General features: G+C 40.1%; 1 protein-coding gene across 6 annotated transcripts in view; it reads left to right on the top strand.

Moving 5' to 3' along the window:
• Window positions 1-17,499, top strand: part of IL1RAPL1 (interleukin 1 receptor accessory protein like 1) — a 949,422-nt gene that overhangs the window by 739,924 nt on the left and 191,999 nt on the right. For all 6 annotated transcript variants that reach the window (XM_048494984.1, XM_048494983.1, XM_048494987.1 and 3 more), the window contains one exon: window positions 6,256-6,330. In XM_048494984.1, the coding sequence (XP_048350941.1) occupies window positions 6,256-6,330 (75 nt within the window). The remainder of the gene's footprint in view (window positions 1-6,255; window positions 6,331-17,499) is intronic.

Raw genomic sequence — 17,499 nt, 5'->3', positions numbered from 1 at the left:
GTTTGTTTAAAAAGAAGACTGGGTATGTGCATTTTAACTTATGATTGTTGCCATATTAGGCTTAATAAAGAACAGAAGGAAAAATGTTCTTGTAAACATTCATTGAAAGAGTGGGGGCTAAGATACAAGAAATTGTTTATTATTGATACCTTAGAGCCAATGAACAGAATGTAGTGAATTTTAAAACTGTGTAATGTTCCTCCTAATTATATTAGTTTTATAATTTTGAAATTGAATTTGCTAGAGTCAATGAGAACTCTATTTCTTATTTGAGGTTTAATCAAACATAATAATAATAATAATAATAATAATAATAATAATAATAATAATAATAATAATAATAATAATTTTAAAAAGAAAGTATAGGGGAGAAATAAGCTCAATAGACATATGGAAGTAACCAGTTCACTTTCAGTCTTCAGTGCATCCCCACATTGGTACTGCTCAGATGCAGGCCAGCAATGGTGTGCCTGCACAGAAGACCTCAATGAACATCAGTTTCAAGTAAGTGAAATCCAGTCTTAGGCAAATCAGAATAAAGCATCATGACTATGAGAGTTGCACTTTACTCTGTGTTTCTAGCAGGAAAATCTGGGACTAGTGCCTCAATCAATAAGTTCAGAAGACATTGTGCCTTACAATGGAAGGACTATTGTCAGGCAGGCTGATGCTACTGATAAGTTTTACCACACACACCAAAGGGTATTATGAGGCTGACATCCTTAATCCCTGTACAGTTAAAAAAGAATATTATTTTCCACACAGAAAGCTGCCACCTGAGGTCCGAGGCCTCAGGTACGTAATGTATTAGTTTGTTAAATGAAAGGAATTCGTTGTGTCCTATCCAGCATGCCCTTTGTACTAGGATTACTCTAGCAATTGTGACACCTTTTAGAGATCATGACAGAATTTTGCTGCTTTGAAACCATTTAAGAGATATAGAACAGCAGTGCTGGAGAAATATTATCTGATAAGGGGTAATTGAGTTGAGTTTGATTTAAAAAAGGCAAATCTGAATTTAAATGGAAAAGTAGACTCTTTTGAAAGATAGCTATGCACTGCTAACTTTGAGTTTTTAAGTCATGAAGGAATAATGATAAATTTATGTGAAATGCCTGAGGGAAAAAAAATCACATTCATTCAAATCATATCCAGTTTAAAAATAACATCATTTAATCAATTTCTTTTTCCAAATAAATTACTAAGTATTTCAATTTAGATGTTTTTCATTGTATGGATGATGGGAAGCTACATTAATACCCTTGTTCACAAATTCTTGGAATGTCGGCAACATCTGTAAAATCTATGGACAAATAACTCTTTTTTTGCTGTAGAGAAAGTCCGGTGTATCTATGTTTGTGTGAACATCAATTCTCCTGTTTCCCTATTCCACATGCTTAAATATGTTTAAATGGTTCTAATAAGGGAGAAAAGGACAACGAGTAATGTGTTTATGAGAGTTGCCTGCAGAGTATAGCAGTATATGCAGTAGTGGGATCCAAAAATTTTAGTAACAGGTTCCCAAGGTGGTGGGATTCAAACAGTGGGGTAGCGCCAATGGGGATGGGCGGGGCAAGACAGGGCATGGCCATGCATTCCAGGGGCAGGGCATTGCTGGGCGGAGCTGTGGCAAGGGCAGCCTTGTACTGGCGAATCCTTGGCCAGGAAGCGAATGCCGCGCGAGGCGCAGGGCTGCCGCGTATGCACACCGGTGCACCTCCTGCTAGCCTGCTTCCAAAGTTCTCTGGCTGGCTGCTTAACTGCTGAGGAGCAGAGGAGGGGCATAACTAAGGCAAAAATCAGGTGGCAAAATCACCAATTAGTAACCCCCTCTCGGCACACACAAATAATTGGTAACCTACTTTCGGGAACCTGTGAGAACCTGCTGGGTCCCACCTCTGTGTATATCCAGTGTACACAGAGTACATGCAGATTATATGCAGAGAGGACTTGCCTGCAGATATAGCAAGGAGGTAAAAGATAATCAAATATAAAGTAGAAAGTGCCTAAAATAAAGTTGTGAGTCACTTCAAAACAGCACATATGGTTTTCATTTGTAAGACAGGGATAAATTGATGTAGTAGCTTTACTTCTTCAGATTCTCCTAAAGAAGATCCTGGTAAACAATTGTGAGCATTTTTTAGAAGTCACAATTCTAGTTTACAGGAGGATTGGCATGGCTGTATCTTGAGATTGTTGGCATGTAGCCCTCAAAACTACTAGAATATGAAGCCAGCAATCTTTTTTTTCTCTTTTTTTCTTCCAATTTGTATATGGGTCTTCAAGGGATGTGGATAATTAAATGGAGAGTTAGAAAGTCACAATGAAGGTAAAATGGCAAATTTAATGGGAAAACTTTTTCTCCATACTTCAACCTGAAGTCCATGTGTGTGTTTAGTGGGCTTTATACCTAGCAATTCTAAAAAGTGGATCAAACATAGATAACAGCCTCTAGAAGACACCAATCCACTTCAGATTTAAGATAGAACATCTCACATGCCCATTAAACTTTTCATTTGGGTTCTCATATGAAATTAGAAAGCATACAAAAGTTGTCTTGTACATATGAATGAAAGTGTTTCATTCACATCTCCATTCTTAATAGTATTTGCACAGCAGCATTTAGAAAGGCTGGGTTTTTAAAGAAGTGCCATTTTTAAAAACTCTGTTACAGATCATTTATTGTATTAAGTATGTTGATGGATGGAGAATGTGAATGATCTGGGAAAGCTAATTAAGGTCACAATCAGAAAGTCAGTATCGGCTGAGTAATTAGGTTTAAGTTGATTTAGAACTGCTTCATTCATTACAGAGAAGCCAATAAAATGGAAGTACAAGTGACTTATTCATCTGCTTCTCTAACTTCTGCTGTAATATGCACAATAAAGAGTCATGAAGCTAATCTATGATGGTCCAATTCTGTACCTTACTGCAAAAGTGGAATCATTTTTCAGTGTCATGAAGAAAAGATATATGCAGGTGCTTTTCCATCACTACTGGATAATCATAGCCTTCTGCACAAGCCTTCTGTATGAAAAATGCCAGTATTAATGTCACTGGTCCAGAATCCAGACTCCTGGCACCTCAGCCTTACAGTACAGGAAACAGGAGACAGCAGGAATCATTCTGTATAATGTTTCTGTATAATGTCTGAACCAGACTTCTATTCCCTTGCCTTCATTGCTCCTTGATTGCTACTTAAGTCTATTTAAATGAACTTGTAAAGAACCTACTCGCTTGCCAAGCTAAGGGAACTAAGGACAGTTTCCTTTGTTTTTGCAAAATGGAAATATGATCATAGACTGGTTATTTATCACATATTTGAGGAGAAAGACAGTGGAACAGTTTCTGGCAGAATTTTCTATTTAGACACTCTTCTATTGTGCTTTTCTCCAGCTTACCCTTCTTTCTACTGAGGCTGTTCTTTTTAGTCAATTTGGAATGCCTTTGCTAAAACAGAATTTCTCTTCCATTGTAACAGCAGCATTGCCCCGACTTTAGGTCCAAACAATGAGTCTTTTTCACTTTTCCCATCAACTGAGGAGTACCCCATTTCTGCTTTCTTTCCTACTCTTTTGCATACAAAACTCAAATTCAAGAAACCAAAAGTGATGAGAATACACTATTGAAGAGTACAGTGTTTTCAGCGCTGTAAAGTTTAACTTGATATACAAATGTGCCAATAGTCATACTGTGACTGTATAAAACTACACTTCCTTTTGATTACCATAAAATTTGTATTTTTCCTCAGATACCAAAAACTAAGATAAATGTGCTAAAGAAACATGCAGGCAAAAGTTTGCAGATTTCTATCTCTTTCCCTTTCTCTCATATTGGTTATCTTCACAATTTTGTTTGTCGAAAACTCAATCATTTATACTTTACATTTCATAAATATGCTGAATTGCGCAATTGTATTTGTTACCTAAATTATAAATGAAACATTTATGTTGTTAAAATAATAAAATAAGTGTAGGCTTTATAAGGAAGTCAGTACTGCATATCTTTCAATCTTCTCCACAGTTCCAGTTCCCCTCTCTCAATTTTTCTCTCAGTCCTGGTAATTTTACATTCTGCCTGTAACCAAATTCTGCAATTTCTGTGCTCTCACAAAATGATCTTTCCTTCTTCCAGAGAACCATATTTTACCATCCTAGCTTACCTTATATCAAGAATTTTTCTCTATCTATAGATTACCACTTATTTGAAATGCTATTCCTACTAAGAATGTAAGAATATTAAGTAGAGCAAGCATCTGCTAGACCAGGGGTGATCAAACTTGCTTAACATAAGAGCCACAAAGAATCAATTTCAGATGTTTAAGAACCACAAGACATGAACAAATATTACACATATTTTGATTGTTACATGCACATTTTGTTTCAAACTTGTTATATAAATATTACGAAATATACATATGTAATAATAATTGCTCATGAATGTAATTTTTATTAACATTAAATGAGATAGGAAAAATGAAAACAAAAGGAGTAAAAACTTCATACTTCCATTTTTCTTAAACATTTTGAGGCTGCCAGCCTACTTCACAACAATGTCATGGATACCTAAACAAACATCTAAGTGAAAAGAAACATTAAGCTGGCCACAAGATTGCCACCTTCCCTGGTAGACCATGCAGGAGGGGGAAAAAAGAGGAAGATGAGGGAGTTGAGGTTTACTCTGATTAAATTTTGAGGTTGAAAACTGATTGTGGGACTCAGCAATGACAGCAGCACACACTCCTCCCCCAGTTGCAGCCAGTTTCAAGTATGGGAAGAAACTGTAAGACCAGAGAGCAGCTGTGGCTCCCCTTGTCATTTTACTCCTTGAGAACATTGCCGGGAGGTTCCTTATGCCTCTCCATTAATACTGTTCCCCACTCTAACTGCCGAGTGGAGGACTAAGGGGAACCATCTCTTCTGCTTTCCCGGACTTTCCTGAGCAGTCTGATCAGAACTGTACTTTCCACCCGGACAGCTTCCCACCTTCCTACTCTTCCCTTCATCCTTTCCTTGCCTCTTTCCCTGCTCTAGAGCCTTCTTTGCTCCCTGGAAGAAACCCATGTGCACATACCACAGACAGAACAAGAAACACAGACACATAGAATTGGAAGTAAGCTGGGAGGGAGGGAGACCCACCCAGGGCTGGTGCGAGGAGAACTGCGCCTGGGCCCCTTGTGTGCCCTGCACTCCTGCCACACATCCATCACACCACACCCCCACACAGTGCACGCCCCCGCCCCACTGGACCCACCTCCCTGGCTGTGAGCTTTCTCCATTATGCAGCAAAGAGCCTCATGCAACTCCCAAATGACAGTTTGGCCACCCTTTACAAGACCATCCTGTTTCCCAGAGTAGCCAGCTAGATGTTCCTAGAAATCACACAAGTAAGGCCTGGAGGCCAAAGGTTTTTTTGTGCTGATGCTTTGTGGAATCTGTTATTCAGAGCCTCTGAACATTTGGCATTTTATTTTCAGTTTTATGTTAGTATTAATTAAAGATATAATACATTTATTAATAAATACTCCACTCTTAGGTTTAGGGAATGTGGTCTCAAACTTAGATTAAATTTAATGTTTGTTAAAATAATTTTTTGTGTACACTATATAATAAATATATTTTGTTTTAGATTTTCTAGTTTTCAGCTCAATCTTTGAGGCTGCCTGTATTATTGGATTTGAACCCCCCCCCCCCGCTTTGTTATTTGATTTAATGAATGTGAATGTCATGAGTTCATACTATTTCATTTAAAGGCTGCATACTCTTTTCAGCGGAAAGTGATTGCATAAGATTGTGGTCATGCCATTTTTGGTTCTCTGAGTCCATACTAATATGAGGTAAATAAAGATGATTGTTTTCAAGACAGCTGAAATTTCATCTTTAGGTTTGGTATACACTCATTTTCATCTGCCACTAAATTCTCTAAATCTTTGATGCATCTGTAAGAACTTCTCCGATTATACAGTATGCACACTGTATGCATCCATTGTGCTATATCTACCCTCCAAACAACCATGCATCTCCAATCCCCTGCTCAGTTATATACACTTGTGATCCATTGAATGGAGACCATATGAAGATTGGATCCATTAATTAGTGCTGTTATAGAAGATCCTGGGAGGGGGGCTAAATTACACTTCAGTACAGGCTTTGTATATAGTCCATTTTCAGCATGTGTCATTGTTATATGCCAAATAGAAAAATGTTATTTTTTGAAGGAAAAAATTTGAAATGAACATGCTTTTCCCCTTTACAGCACCACTGACAGAAAAACCACCAAAGCTTTTGTACCCTTCAGAGAGTAAATTGACAATTCAAGAAACCCAGCTAGGTAAGTGGCATTCAAGAATTGCTGACATTATCTGTGTCTTAATGTTTGATGAGGGTATTAACATTTAAAATTAAAAGAGTGCAAATGGTACTACAGCGTGTGTTCCTACAAAGATGCCTGGATTTATGCTGCTGTGAAATGAAGATGATGGTTTACTTTTGTTAAATACTATTTTTTCTTTCTGAAGTTCCATTCCCCTACTATCTCCTAGTTTATAAATAATATGATTGCTTAGAACATTTTGAAGAGACAAATTGGAAGTGGATGAATTGATGGTTTGGGGACACTGAATTTATAAATAAACAAGTGTTTCCACAGTAGTTGTGCTGATTCTCTGTAATTTCTTACTATTGAGGTATAGGAGTAAATACTGCAAGTCAGGACTAGTGTCCTGAAAACAGCACTTTACTTTGTACAACTAGGTCCCAAATAAGTTGGCTTGAAACCAAGTCGACCGAAACAATTCTTTTATTCATATGTCAGGACCTGGAAAATTCTGATGAATTATTTTTTAACGTGTCTAGAGCAGTATCTGTAATTGTCAGATTGCAGCTGAAGTTCAGCTGTCTACAATTCTATTGTGAGTTTGTGAGTCTTTAATTATTATTGAATATATCCTATTTTGAATGCCACTTCTAGCTGTTGCAGTAGGTCTGTTTTGATGCTGGAAGGTTCAGGGAGGTGTTTTCATTAATTTGCTTAATCAGTCGTTGCAGTAGAAATTCCAGATTTTTGCAATAGAAATTCCAGATTCTTACATTTAATTTTGTCACAATAATGTCCTTATGTGATACACTTAATCACCACATGAAGTCATCTGTTTTCAAATGTGGAGCCATGTGTGCAAATACCACCTACATAAAACTGAAAAATCACCACATCAAAGAGAAAATCACCACCATAATAGTGAATAAACAGGACATTGACTGATTTTATCTATCTCTGTTAAATCAATTATTTTCTCCTTTTTACCACTGGTTCATTTGTCCTTTTTGTTCTTTTATGCCTTTTGACTTTAAAATATGTCTTGTGTTATCACTCATGGAAAATTTGTTTGGGATTATAGCTGTGAATTTTTATCCTAATAAAGAAAACTGTCCTTTGTTTATAGTTTGAGTTTAGCATTTAATCATTTTTTGTATATGTCTAGTTGTACTGCTATTCTGACTTAAACACCTGTTCAACATGTCTTATTTATTTATGATCAAGCTATATAAAATATTTACCTTGTTCTGTGGTGCTCTCAAGGAGTGACATTTTGTATGCATGAGACTTCTGATTATAGTTAGGTTGGTACTGACTGCTGACTCTGCACTGGCTTACAAAAATTTCAGTGTATCACTGATCTAATTATGCAATAACTTCTACAATAGCAAGACCATGATGTACCTTCTATTATGTCCTATAATTAAAGCAAAATTGGCAAAATGCAGCAACACTATGATCTAATAAAATAATATAAAAAGTTTGATACCTAATTTTCTTTTGACCAATAAATAATTTGTTATTGGTAATCCAAGTTAGGGCTGTGTACTTTAAAACTTATGATTCTGATCCCATACTGGAAAGTTGAATAGGGCATGATTGGGGTTTTTTTAATTAAATATTGGGTGTATTAATATTATATGAGACAGTCAAGTCAGGAAAATTTATTTTAATTAATGCTGGAAAAATATTAGTACTTCCATAACTGAGTGAAAATGTTAATGTTGCTCTTTCCAAAATTACAAAATGAAATGCAAACATAACTTTTGAAATACTTGCAGATAGCAGGAAATGGAAGGGAAAGGAAATATGCCCCAGCTGATCTGTGGCACATCAGCCCTTTCAATATTAAAGAGCCACTGTTTCAATGCATGGTGCATCAAGCTCCCAAGTCCAGAGACACTGAAAATAATGGCTTGTACATAACGGTGTTCAAATAATGGAGTTTAAAGAGCCAGTGTACAACTGACCTGCTGATCTTCAGAGGCCAGGTTTGCTGCAGTGGACTTTCATTTAAATGAGGGTTAAAAGGCTGTGGCTCCCTGAGGCCCATCTTCAAAGCACTCCATCTTCCTTCTCACCACTCGTGATGTATTGTGGGGAGAGGAGTTATTCTGTGGTGTATCAGTCCTTTAAACTTTAAAGGACCCTAAATTTAAATAAGCCATACGTAGGGAGTCCTTTCTGTTATTCAACCTTCAAAGGTCAGATTTACCATCTATTAAACATTGGCCCTTGAATCGTTCACCATCTGCAGAATAGCAGAAAGTCTTCTCAATCTGATTCTGAATATTTCTGTAGTTGTTTATCTGTTGTTGTTGTTGTTGTTGTTTATCTGTTTATCTGTTGAAATACTGAATTCAGGAAATGTCAGACTGCTTTTCACAATGTTAGGTTTTGCCAACTCAATCAAAAACTGAAAATATCAGGTATTTTATCAAGTCTGCCGCATCTGATTGCCCACCTTTACTCAAAGTTGACAGACCATTACAAAACTAATATGTATGTTCAATGTGTATATGGTTATGAGGTAGTTTTGTTCCCTCCAGCTAGCACAAGGAATTGTGTAAGATACTGCATGAGACATTCCCAGTCTTTAACAGATACTTGCCTAAAATCTTGTGCTAATACTTGTGTGAGGGTTTTTTGAACAGCACTAAGTTATGCTTGTATTCAGGTTTACAAACTCCATGTCAGACTGCTAAATTTATTTATCAGTTTATTTTATTTATTTATTTATCAGTCTTATATACCGCCCAATCCCCGAAGGGCTCTGGGCGGTTAACAACATAAAATTTCAGATACATATAGACTGTAAATAATTTAAATTAGATTTAAAATGCAGCAAATAATAAACAATAAACAATAAACAATGCCCGCAATTCCTATTAGACCCTCCCAGGAGGGGAGAAAAGCATGGGTCACATAGATAGTAATAGGCCCAAACATAGGAGGGTGAAGGGGGCACACAGTCAACGGCTGGACACTCCAAAGGCCCGGTGGAACAACTCCGTCTTGCAGGCCCTGCGGAACTCACCAAGGTCCCGCAGGGCCCGGACAGCTGGAGGAAGAGTGTTCCACCAGGCAGGGGCCAGGGCTGTAAAAGTCCTGGCCCGAGTGGAGGCCAGCCGCATCATTGAGGGGCCAGGGACTACCAGCAAATTGGCCTCTGCTGAGCGCAGAGGCCTAGTAGGGACATATGGGGTAATGCGGTCCCGGAGGTATGAGGGTCCCTGGCCGCGTACGGCCTTCAAGGTGAGCACCCATACCTTGAAGACAATCCTGAATTCAACTGGGAGCCAGTGCAAGCGCCGCAGTATTGGTCGAATATGGTCACGGAAAGCGCCTCCTGTGAGCAAACGGGCCGCTGCATTTTGGACCAGTTGTAACCTCCGGATCAACCGCAAGGGTAGGCCCGCGTAGAGTGAGTTACAATAGTCCAGCCTGGAGGTGACCGTTGCATGGATCACCGTGGCCAGGTCTGTGTGGGAGAGGAAGGGAACCAGCCACTAGGCCTGTCGAAGATGAAAAAATGCAACCCTGGTTGTATGGGCCACCTGGGTCTCCATTGAAAGAGACAAATCCAGGTGGACCCCCAGGCTGCGGACCGAGGGGGCCGGCGCCAATAAGGCCCCCTCCCACACCGGAGGCTGGAAATTCCCCTCCACGAGCCAAGCCAGAGGATCTCCGTCTTCGATGGATTAAGTTTTAACCTGCTCTGTTGCAACCAACCAGCGAATGCCTCCAAACAGTGCTGGAGAGCTGCAGGGGCGATGACCGCTCCCCCCTCCATCAACAGAATGAGCTGAGTATCATCAACATACTGATGACAAATCAGCCCAAAGCTCCGTACCAGCTGAGCAAGGGGTCGCATGTAGATATTAAATAACAGCGGGGTCAACAGCGCTCCCTGAGGCACTCCACAATGAAGTGGGCACTGTCGGGAGGCTTGGTCCCCACACCACACTTGCTGACTCCGATCCCGGAGGAACGAGGCAATCCATTGAAGGACAGTGCCCCGCACCCCGGAAGCGGCCAGGTGGTGGGTCAAAAGATCGTGGTCGACCACATCAAACGCTGCGGTCAGATCTAACAATACCAACAGCGCCGATCCGCCTCAGTCAAGCTGCATACGGAGCGTATCTGTGACAGCGACAAGAACAGTCTCCGTCCCATGCCCAGCACGGAAGCCGGACTGGAAGGGATCGAACGCCAATGCGTCATCCAGGAAACCCTGAAGCTGCTCCAACACCACTCTCTCAATTACCTTCCCCAGAAATGAAAGATTCGAGACGGGGCGGTAATTGGCCAGATTGCCAGGATCTAAGGATGGTCTTTTCAAGAGTGGGCGGACCACTGCCTCCTTCAACCCACCTGGAAAGGCTTCTTGCTCAAGGGAGCCATTGATAATCTTCAACAGGTGGGGTCGTAGCTCCTCCCGGCAAAGCTTAACAAGCCAGGAGGGGCACGGATCCAGAGGACAGGTAGTAGGTCTAACAGCAGCCAGGGCCCTGTCAACAGCGGCTTCGGAGAGCAGGGAAAACTGGGCCAAACATGGGCCTGAAGACGGCAAGGGAGCCTCCAGTTCACCAATTGTAGACAAAGTGTGGGGAAGGTCCCATGGAGGAGTGATGTGATTTTATCCGCAAAAGCTCATAAATGCCTCACAGCTAATAGTCAATTGAGAATTTATAGAACCCTCCGACTAAGGAGGTCAAAGACCGAATCACACGAAACAATTGTGCCGGGCGAGAGCTAGCGGATGCGAGAGAGGAGGAGAAGAAAGCCCTCTTCGCCTCCTTCGTCGCCATCTCATAGGCCTTCATAAACGTCCTATAAGATGTTCGCGCCACTTCGTCACGAGATTTCCTCCACGCTCGCTCCAGACGTCTGAGGCCCCGTTTCATATGGCGGAGCTCCACAGTATACCATGGGGCCCGCCGAGAACGGGGGCGCAGAGGACGCCGGGGGGCAACAACCTCGATGGCATCGGAGAGCCGGGAATTCCAATCCTCCACCTGCTCATCGAGTGTGCCGGCAGGTTCAGGATCCCGCAGAGCATTCAGGAAACCAATTGGACCCATAAGTCTCCGCGGGCGGGCATAAATCAGCCCGTCTTTAATTTACCTAAGAAAAGTTATCTTTGGTTATGATTTTATTAAATATTAAAACATAAATGTGTTCTTTATTCTTCTGGAAACCTGTGATTAATGAGCAAGTAAATGAAGTTACATTAAAATATATATTTGTCAAAATAATGTGAAGAGCTTGACTAGTACTTCATAATGCAGTGTTATTACTACCCATGTTTAGATAAACTTCATTTCAGAGGCATCAGGATTATATCAATATGTCAGTTTGAATAGGAGACTGTATATCAACTTCTGGCTTTTTTAAAAAAGGGTAAACTACCAGTTATTGCCAGCTGTTGGCACAATTCACTCAAAGTTATGCAGTAGTCAATTCAATGAGACAAAGTTAAAATAAACTTAATTATCTCCTGTTACCATAAGATGGGGGCATTAATAGCATATAATTTTGGCTGGAAATTGACTAAAAGTATCCATAATATTGTGAAGTTGTACTGTTGTACAAAATATTGAGCGGCTGCTCTTTATTTGAAATACTGAATGAGTCAATGAGTAACATTTGAATTCCTTCATTTGTATGTTAATAGTACACTTAGGGTTTGACTGCCTTTTTCTTCCTTGGGACCTTTTAATTGTACACATGGATCATTTCTTCTCATTAAAAATTTGAAGAGAATCAGCATCTCATGTAGTGATTCTACAAGGAAAAGACAGAGACAGAATTTAAAGATGCCAGTATGTCTCATAAAATCTAAACAGTTTAAGAGAAAATTATTATACAGTTGGGGGTTAGGGTGGTCGTAAAGATACCTCTTGGAACTGGCTGAAGGCAGAATTATAGGTCAAAACAGTTAATTGTGGCCAAACCCAAACTCCCCAACGGCCATGCAGTTTATAGAAAGAAAAAAGCAAGTTTCCTTTGGCAGGAGTTTTGCATCAGTGCTGAAGACAAGGGGCTTGGACAGATTTATGGAGGAGAAGTTGATTTATGGCTACCAATCTTGATCCTCTTTGATCTGAGATTGCAAATGCCTTAACAGACCAGGTGATCGGGAGCAACAGCCGCAGAAGGCCATTGCTTTCAAATCCTGCAGGTGAGCTCCCAAAGGCACCTGGTGGGCCACTGCGAGTAGCAGAGAGCTGGACTAGATGGACTTTGGTCTGATCCAGCTGGCTTGTTCTTATGTTCTTATGTTCTTACAAGGTACTACAAAGATATCTTTTTGGAAATAGCTTCTCATGCTTTAGAAAAAAGTTCTGGGCAGCCCCACTCATGAGTCCAGGTGGCCAGCTGCACTGCTCCACCATTCCCAAAGGGGCTTCCTGGCTGCATGAGGAGGCTTTGTACAAAATGCCTCCCTGCCTCTAAGAAGCCCCTGTTGGGCTTAATAGACTTATACCACGCAAAAGGATCACTGGCATAATGTGCCAAGTGGCTGGGAGGGGGCTGGGAGGGAGCCATGTTGGCTCGTCCCCAGGTCATCCCAACCCACCCCACTACACTGGCAGTGGGGGTGTTGGGACTTGTGTACCATGGAAGGCCACAGCAGCTGCACACTAGGATAAGTACTCCAGGAAGGGTAAATCTATTGTGGCTGCTGCGCACCACTCCCACAAGCGGATCCCCCCCTGGGTAGGGCTTCAAAGATTTTTTCCAGAAACCAGAGCAGAAAGAGAAAATAAAATTCAGGGAAGAACCTTGGGCACAAACCATTTCCTTTCAGTTGACTGTTGAGGGTTTTCTGGGTTGTGTGGCTGTGGTCTGGCACCTTTTGCTCATAATTTTTCACCCTTGTCTATGGCTGGAGCCTTCAGACATAGGTCATGGTGAGATGTGTTTCTCTCCATGGTACATATTTTGTTCACCTCACAGGTGGGAGAGATTGTCCAGCACATTTGTATGTGACTGGGTGGATTTCAATTGTTCTCCAGCACCAGCATGATTACCTGTGTGCCAGTGTAAATGCCCATTTCACTGGTATAAATGGCATTTACGCTGGCACCAGAGCCATGCTGCTTACTATGGTCCCCCCGCCCAAAAGTGTACTGTGAATCATTGTCAAAGAGACCTGGAAACCCATGTTTAGTAGTTCCATTTTCAGAATGTTTACCACTTACTTGTGAAATATTGTTTTGTCACTAAATATTTTGAAATCTTTCACTTGCAATAAAATCTAGTTCAGATAAGGGATTAGACATAAACACCCTTTTTCTAAGACAGTCTTAGACAGCAAAAATGAAACTGCATCCAAAATGTTTGTACCTAAGCAGCCCATAGCAAACCAGATATATATTAGACATCTTCCATTTCCTCACTGAAAAATTAAACCTAGATACAACCAGGTTTCAAAAGAATCGACACCTTTTCATCGCAGTTTCACCCTCACCACTGCAGCATGTGTATGATGAGGAAATCCATGTCTATCACACTTTCAAGCAGCGCAGCAATCCCCACGATCGTGCGATCAATCGTTTGATCTGTTCAGCGGCTCTTTCTTCCTCGTCCTGATTGGCTGTTGCGCTGTGTTGGGGAGGGAATTTTTTTTTAAAAAAAATTTTGTGCAGCTACACCACACGCGCATGCATGGATAGGACAGTAGCTGTTTTTCACGCTAAGCTACGTTTATGCACGACTTCGGTACTCTTTACCCATGCAGCTGCACTGGCACAAAAGTGTAATTTTAGTTTACAATTGGCACAGAAATCATGTTCCACGCAGACACGTTTCAACGTAGCCTCCACCGGCGTGAAACAAAAAAAAGGGCTTTGCGTGCTTCGCGCACAGCCTGCCGCGCTCTGATTGGCTGGAAGGCTTCACGTCACTCCCTACAGTGGGAAAAACAAATCTAGATTCAAACCCCAATCCTTCCCACTGATCTGGATTCAGCGTGTATCTTTTTAAAAGATGCACTTTCATGCAGGTTCTGAAAAAAACACGCAATCAGGAGGAGAGGGAACGCCAGAACCAGGATGAATCCATGTTCGGCGATCAGGCAGTGGGGAGTTCTTCCTGAAACCTGGATATTTTGCATGAGTATCAAGCGATCAATTGACCACGGGGATTCAACCTTAGTAAAGCAGGAGTAATCAAGACTTTTTATTTGTTTTGCTTTTTTGTGTGTTATTATTTGCCCACATAAATCACTGCACAAATTGCTGCCACAGTATTTTCAATTCACCAGTCTCATCATCCTCACCACCCCCACCCCCAAAAAAGATCTATGTATGTGAACTGCCTCTTGTGTCATTGATAAAAATGGCCTGAGGAGAAAAAATTATTTGGGATATTCAAAGATAGTTCCTCATAATTCCAGATTTTAATGTATGGAGCCATGAGAGTAGGTTTTCCCGAGGTTATATATATCATTTACTTTGTGTAGCTGTATTAGCAGGTCTTCTGTTGAGATCCAACCCTTGTCCAAAGAATTATGCAGGTAATAGCATTTAATTTTTAGTAGAATTGATTTCTTTGTCAATTAGCAGCAGCTTACATCCTGACGAACAACAGCTTAACTTCAAAAACAACACTTTTATGGTAGTAAAGAAATATCTATATCCAGTGAATGATATAGCCAACAGTGGTAAGCAATGTGCTAAGACTTTAATGCTTTCATGTTGAAGTACTCTGTGTCTTACTCGTTATTGATAATAGGAGTGTATACCTCATAAAAAATTTTTGTAAACATAATATGAGTGTGCTAAATATCAACAGTTTTCCAATAGTATTTATATATTGGTTCCAACTTCCAGCCCCTGCAAATCACCCCAAAGTTACCTTCAACTGATATAATTTCAGCTGCGCTCAGTATTTAATAAAGGGTGATGAGGATAAAGTAATCAAAATCAGCATGCACCATATGTGTGGTATGAAATGTCTGGTAGGATTAAATTAACTGGGAACATATTTGTACATGTTATTTTGGGGGATCTATTCATACAGTACTGAAAAATGGAGAGAGTACAGTAGCTACAATTCTCATTTTGATTTTACTAACATTTTCAAAGGTGACTTTCTGCCCTACTTGTAATCATGATTCAATTCATGAGTCTCTATGTTGAAGGAGAATGGTACAGTTCTAGTGTTAAATCATTTTACTATATTAATTTTAGTAAGAAATATTACTTATCTGTTTTCTAGAAATCCAAAGAAAAGGTTGTTTCTTGTTCTAAATATTATTTGTTCTGGAATTTTGATCAGGAATGATCACAGCAAATGCAAGAAAGCTCAAATACCAGGGAAATGCAATAGTTCAACAAGTGCTTGGTACTTTGATAGGGGTCTTTGCTTTTGACTTTATATCAGCTTTAGCATTTCTGTATGCTTTCAGCTTAACTATCCATTTTCAATGTCAAGCTTATTACCATCATGCAGGATTTGTGAATATGGTATCTGATGACTAGGGTATGCAATGGAGGATTACTGGCATTTCCCCCATGAAACTCAACCATCAGTATAGCAGGATCACACCTTGCACTAAGCTGATGCACACAGCAGTGGTCATCACAACAATGTTACAGCAGAATGGAAAATTAATCCACAGAAGTTACCAGTTGTTTGACCATATATATCTTTGTAATTCATATGTGGCATGTCCATAGTCTGAACAATCTTCTTTGCTTGACTGCCTGGAGAAAACTCTCATTTGCCATGAGTTACAGGGTGAGCTGTGGTTTAAATGAAATATAGTGTCTAAGTTGTTCAGCAGGCCAGAGAAATTATTTTTGTAAGCTAACATGAGCAAAAGGATTTAAACCTTTTCCTCTCTCCCCAACACTGAAGTGCCAGATCTCACTCATCCCCAATAAACTGTCATGATATATAAAAAAGAGAGTAAAAGTTCACAAAAAGGTCATCTTCTGAGTTAGCAGAAGTTTGCAAAACCCAGTGGATGGAGACAGTCAGTCTAGGGGCAAAAAGTAGCAAAGATGGACCTTTAACATGATTGGTGAATTCAACTGTAATTCTAATCTAGACCAATGAGAGGTTGTTGCGTGGGCGGGAAAAAGTATCCCTGATGTATGCATTGTATATGCCAGTGGTGGCGAACCTATGGCACTACAGATGTTCATGAACTACAATTCCCATCAGCCCCTGCCAGCATGGCCACTTGGCCATGCTAGCAGGGGCTGATGGGAATTGTAGTCCACGAACATCTGGAATGCCATAGGTTCGCCACCACTGGTATATGCTATGCTAAATTAAGATAGAGATAGAGTTTGAGCTTAAGTTCTGTGTGTGTTGAACTTTGTTCTAGCTGAAGAGTTCTGTATAGTCTTATAGTCTTATATAGAATAGACTTGTGTAACCTTGCAACTGCAAAAGTAAAAACCTTCCTATGGAAAAAACATCTTGTGTGGAGAGTATTCATTTCCAAGTGTGATAGAAGGTTCCAGTGAGTGCAATAAGACTGTAGATCTTCTCATCTTACCAGAGGGACTCTGCTTTAAACTATGCTGAAATAAACAACTATTTTTAATGTATACAAACACACACACACAAACTGAAATCTTATAATGTAACTCCCAGTGTCATATCTAGTTTGAGTAGGGAATATATCTTGTTGCCAACCGCTATTTCCAGGAAGTCCACAAGTTGAACAAGAATAACAACTACACTCCCCTATTGTATGTTTTCAAAGATGTAATATTCAGAGGTATATCATCTCTGGTGATGGAGATGTAAGATAGCTATCATGGTAGCTCTTTGCTCTATGAAAGAGAATGTATAGTTGCCATCAAGGGGTGATTCAAATTGTGGAAAATATTGTTTTCCAGCACATGGTTCCAATCCTGTGCTGTTTAGTGTCACCAGATTATTGAACTGCAGACTATGATTCTGATCCCTTTTCTTGTTTTACTCTCAGGCTTAGTTTAATCTACAGGCCCAACTTAGAACTGAACACTTAAATGAGAAGGGGAACCCAATAATTTGTTTTAGAATGCAAAATTTTACCTTTTCTGAAATCCATATTTTCCACCTGATGTACTCTATGTTAATAACTAAGAAACCAGATTTAAGAGCTATATTTACAATCCACTCTGTAATCATTCATAGAATATACAATTTTCAACATAAAGTTCCAAATGCAGTCAA

This window comes from Sphaerodactylus townsendi, linkage group LG04 (genome assembly GCF_021028975.2).
Source record: "Sphaerodactylus townsendi isolate TG3544 linkage group LG04, MPM_Stown_v2.3, whole genome shotgun sequence".
Lineage (NCBI taxonomy): Eukaryota > Metazoa > Chordata > Lepidosauria > Squamata > Sphaerodactylidae > Sphaerodactylus > Sphaerodactylus townsendi.
The sequence above is the reverse complement of the archived record's forward strand: the minus strand, read 5'-3'. Positions and strand labels throughout refer to the sequence as shown.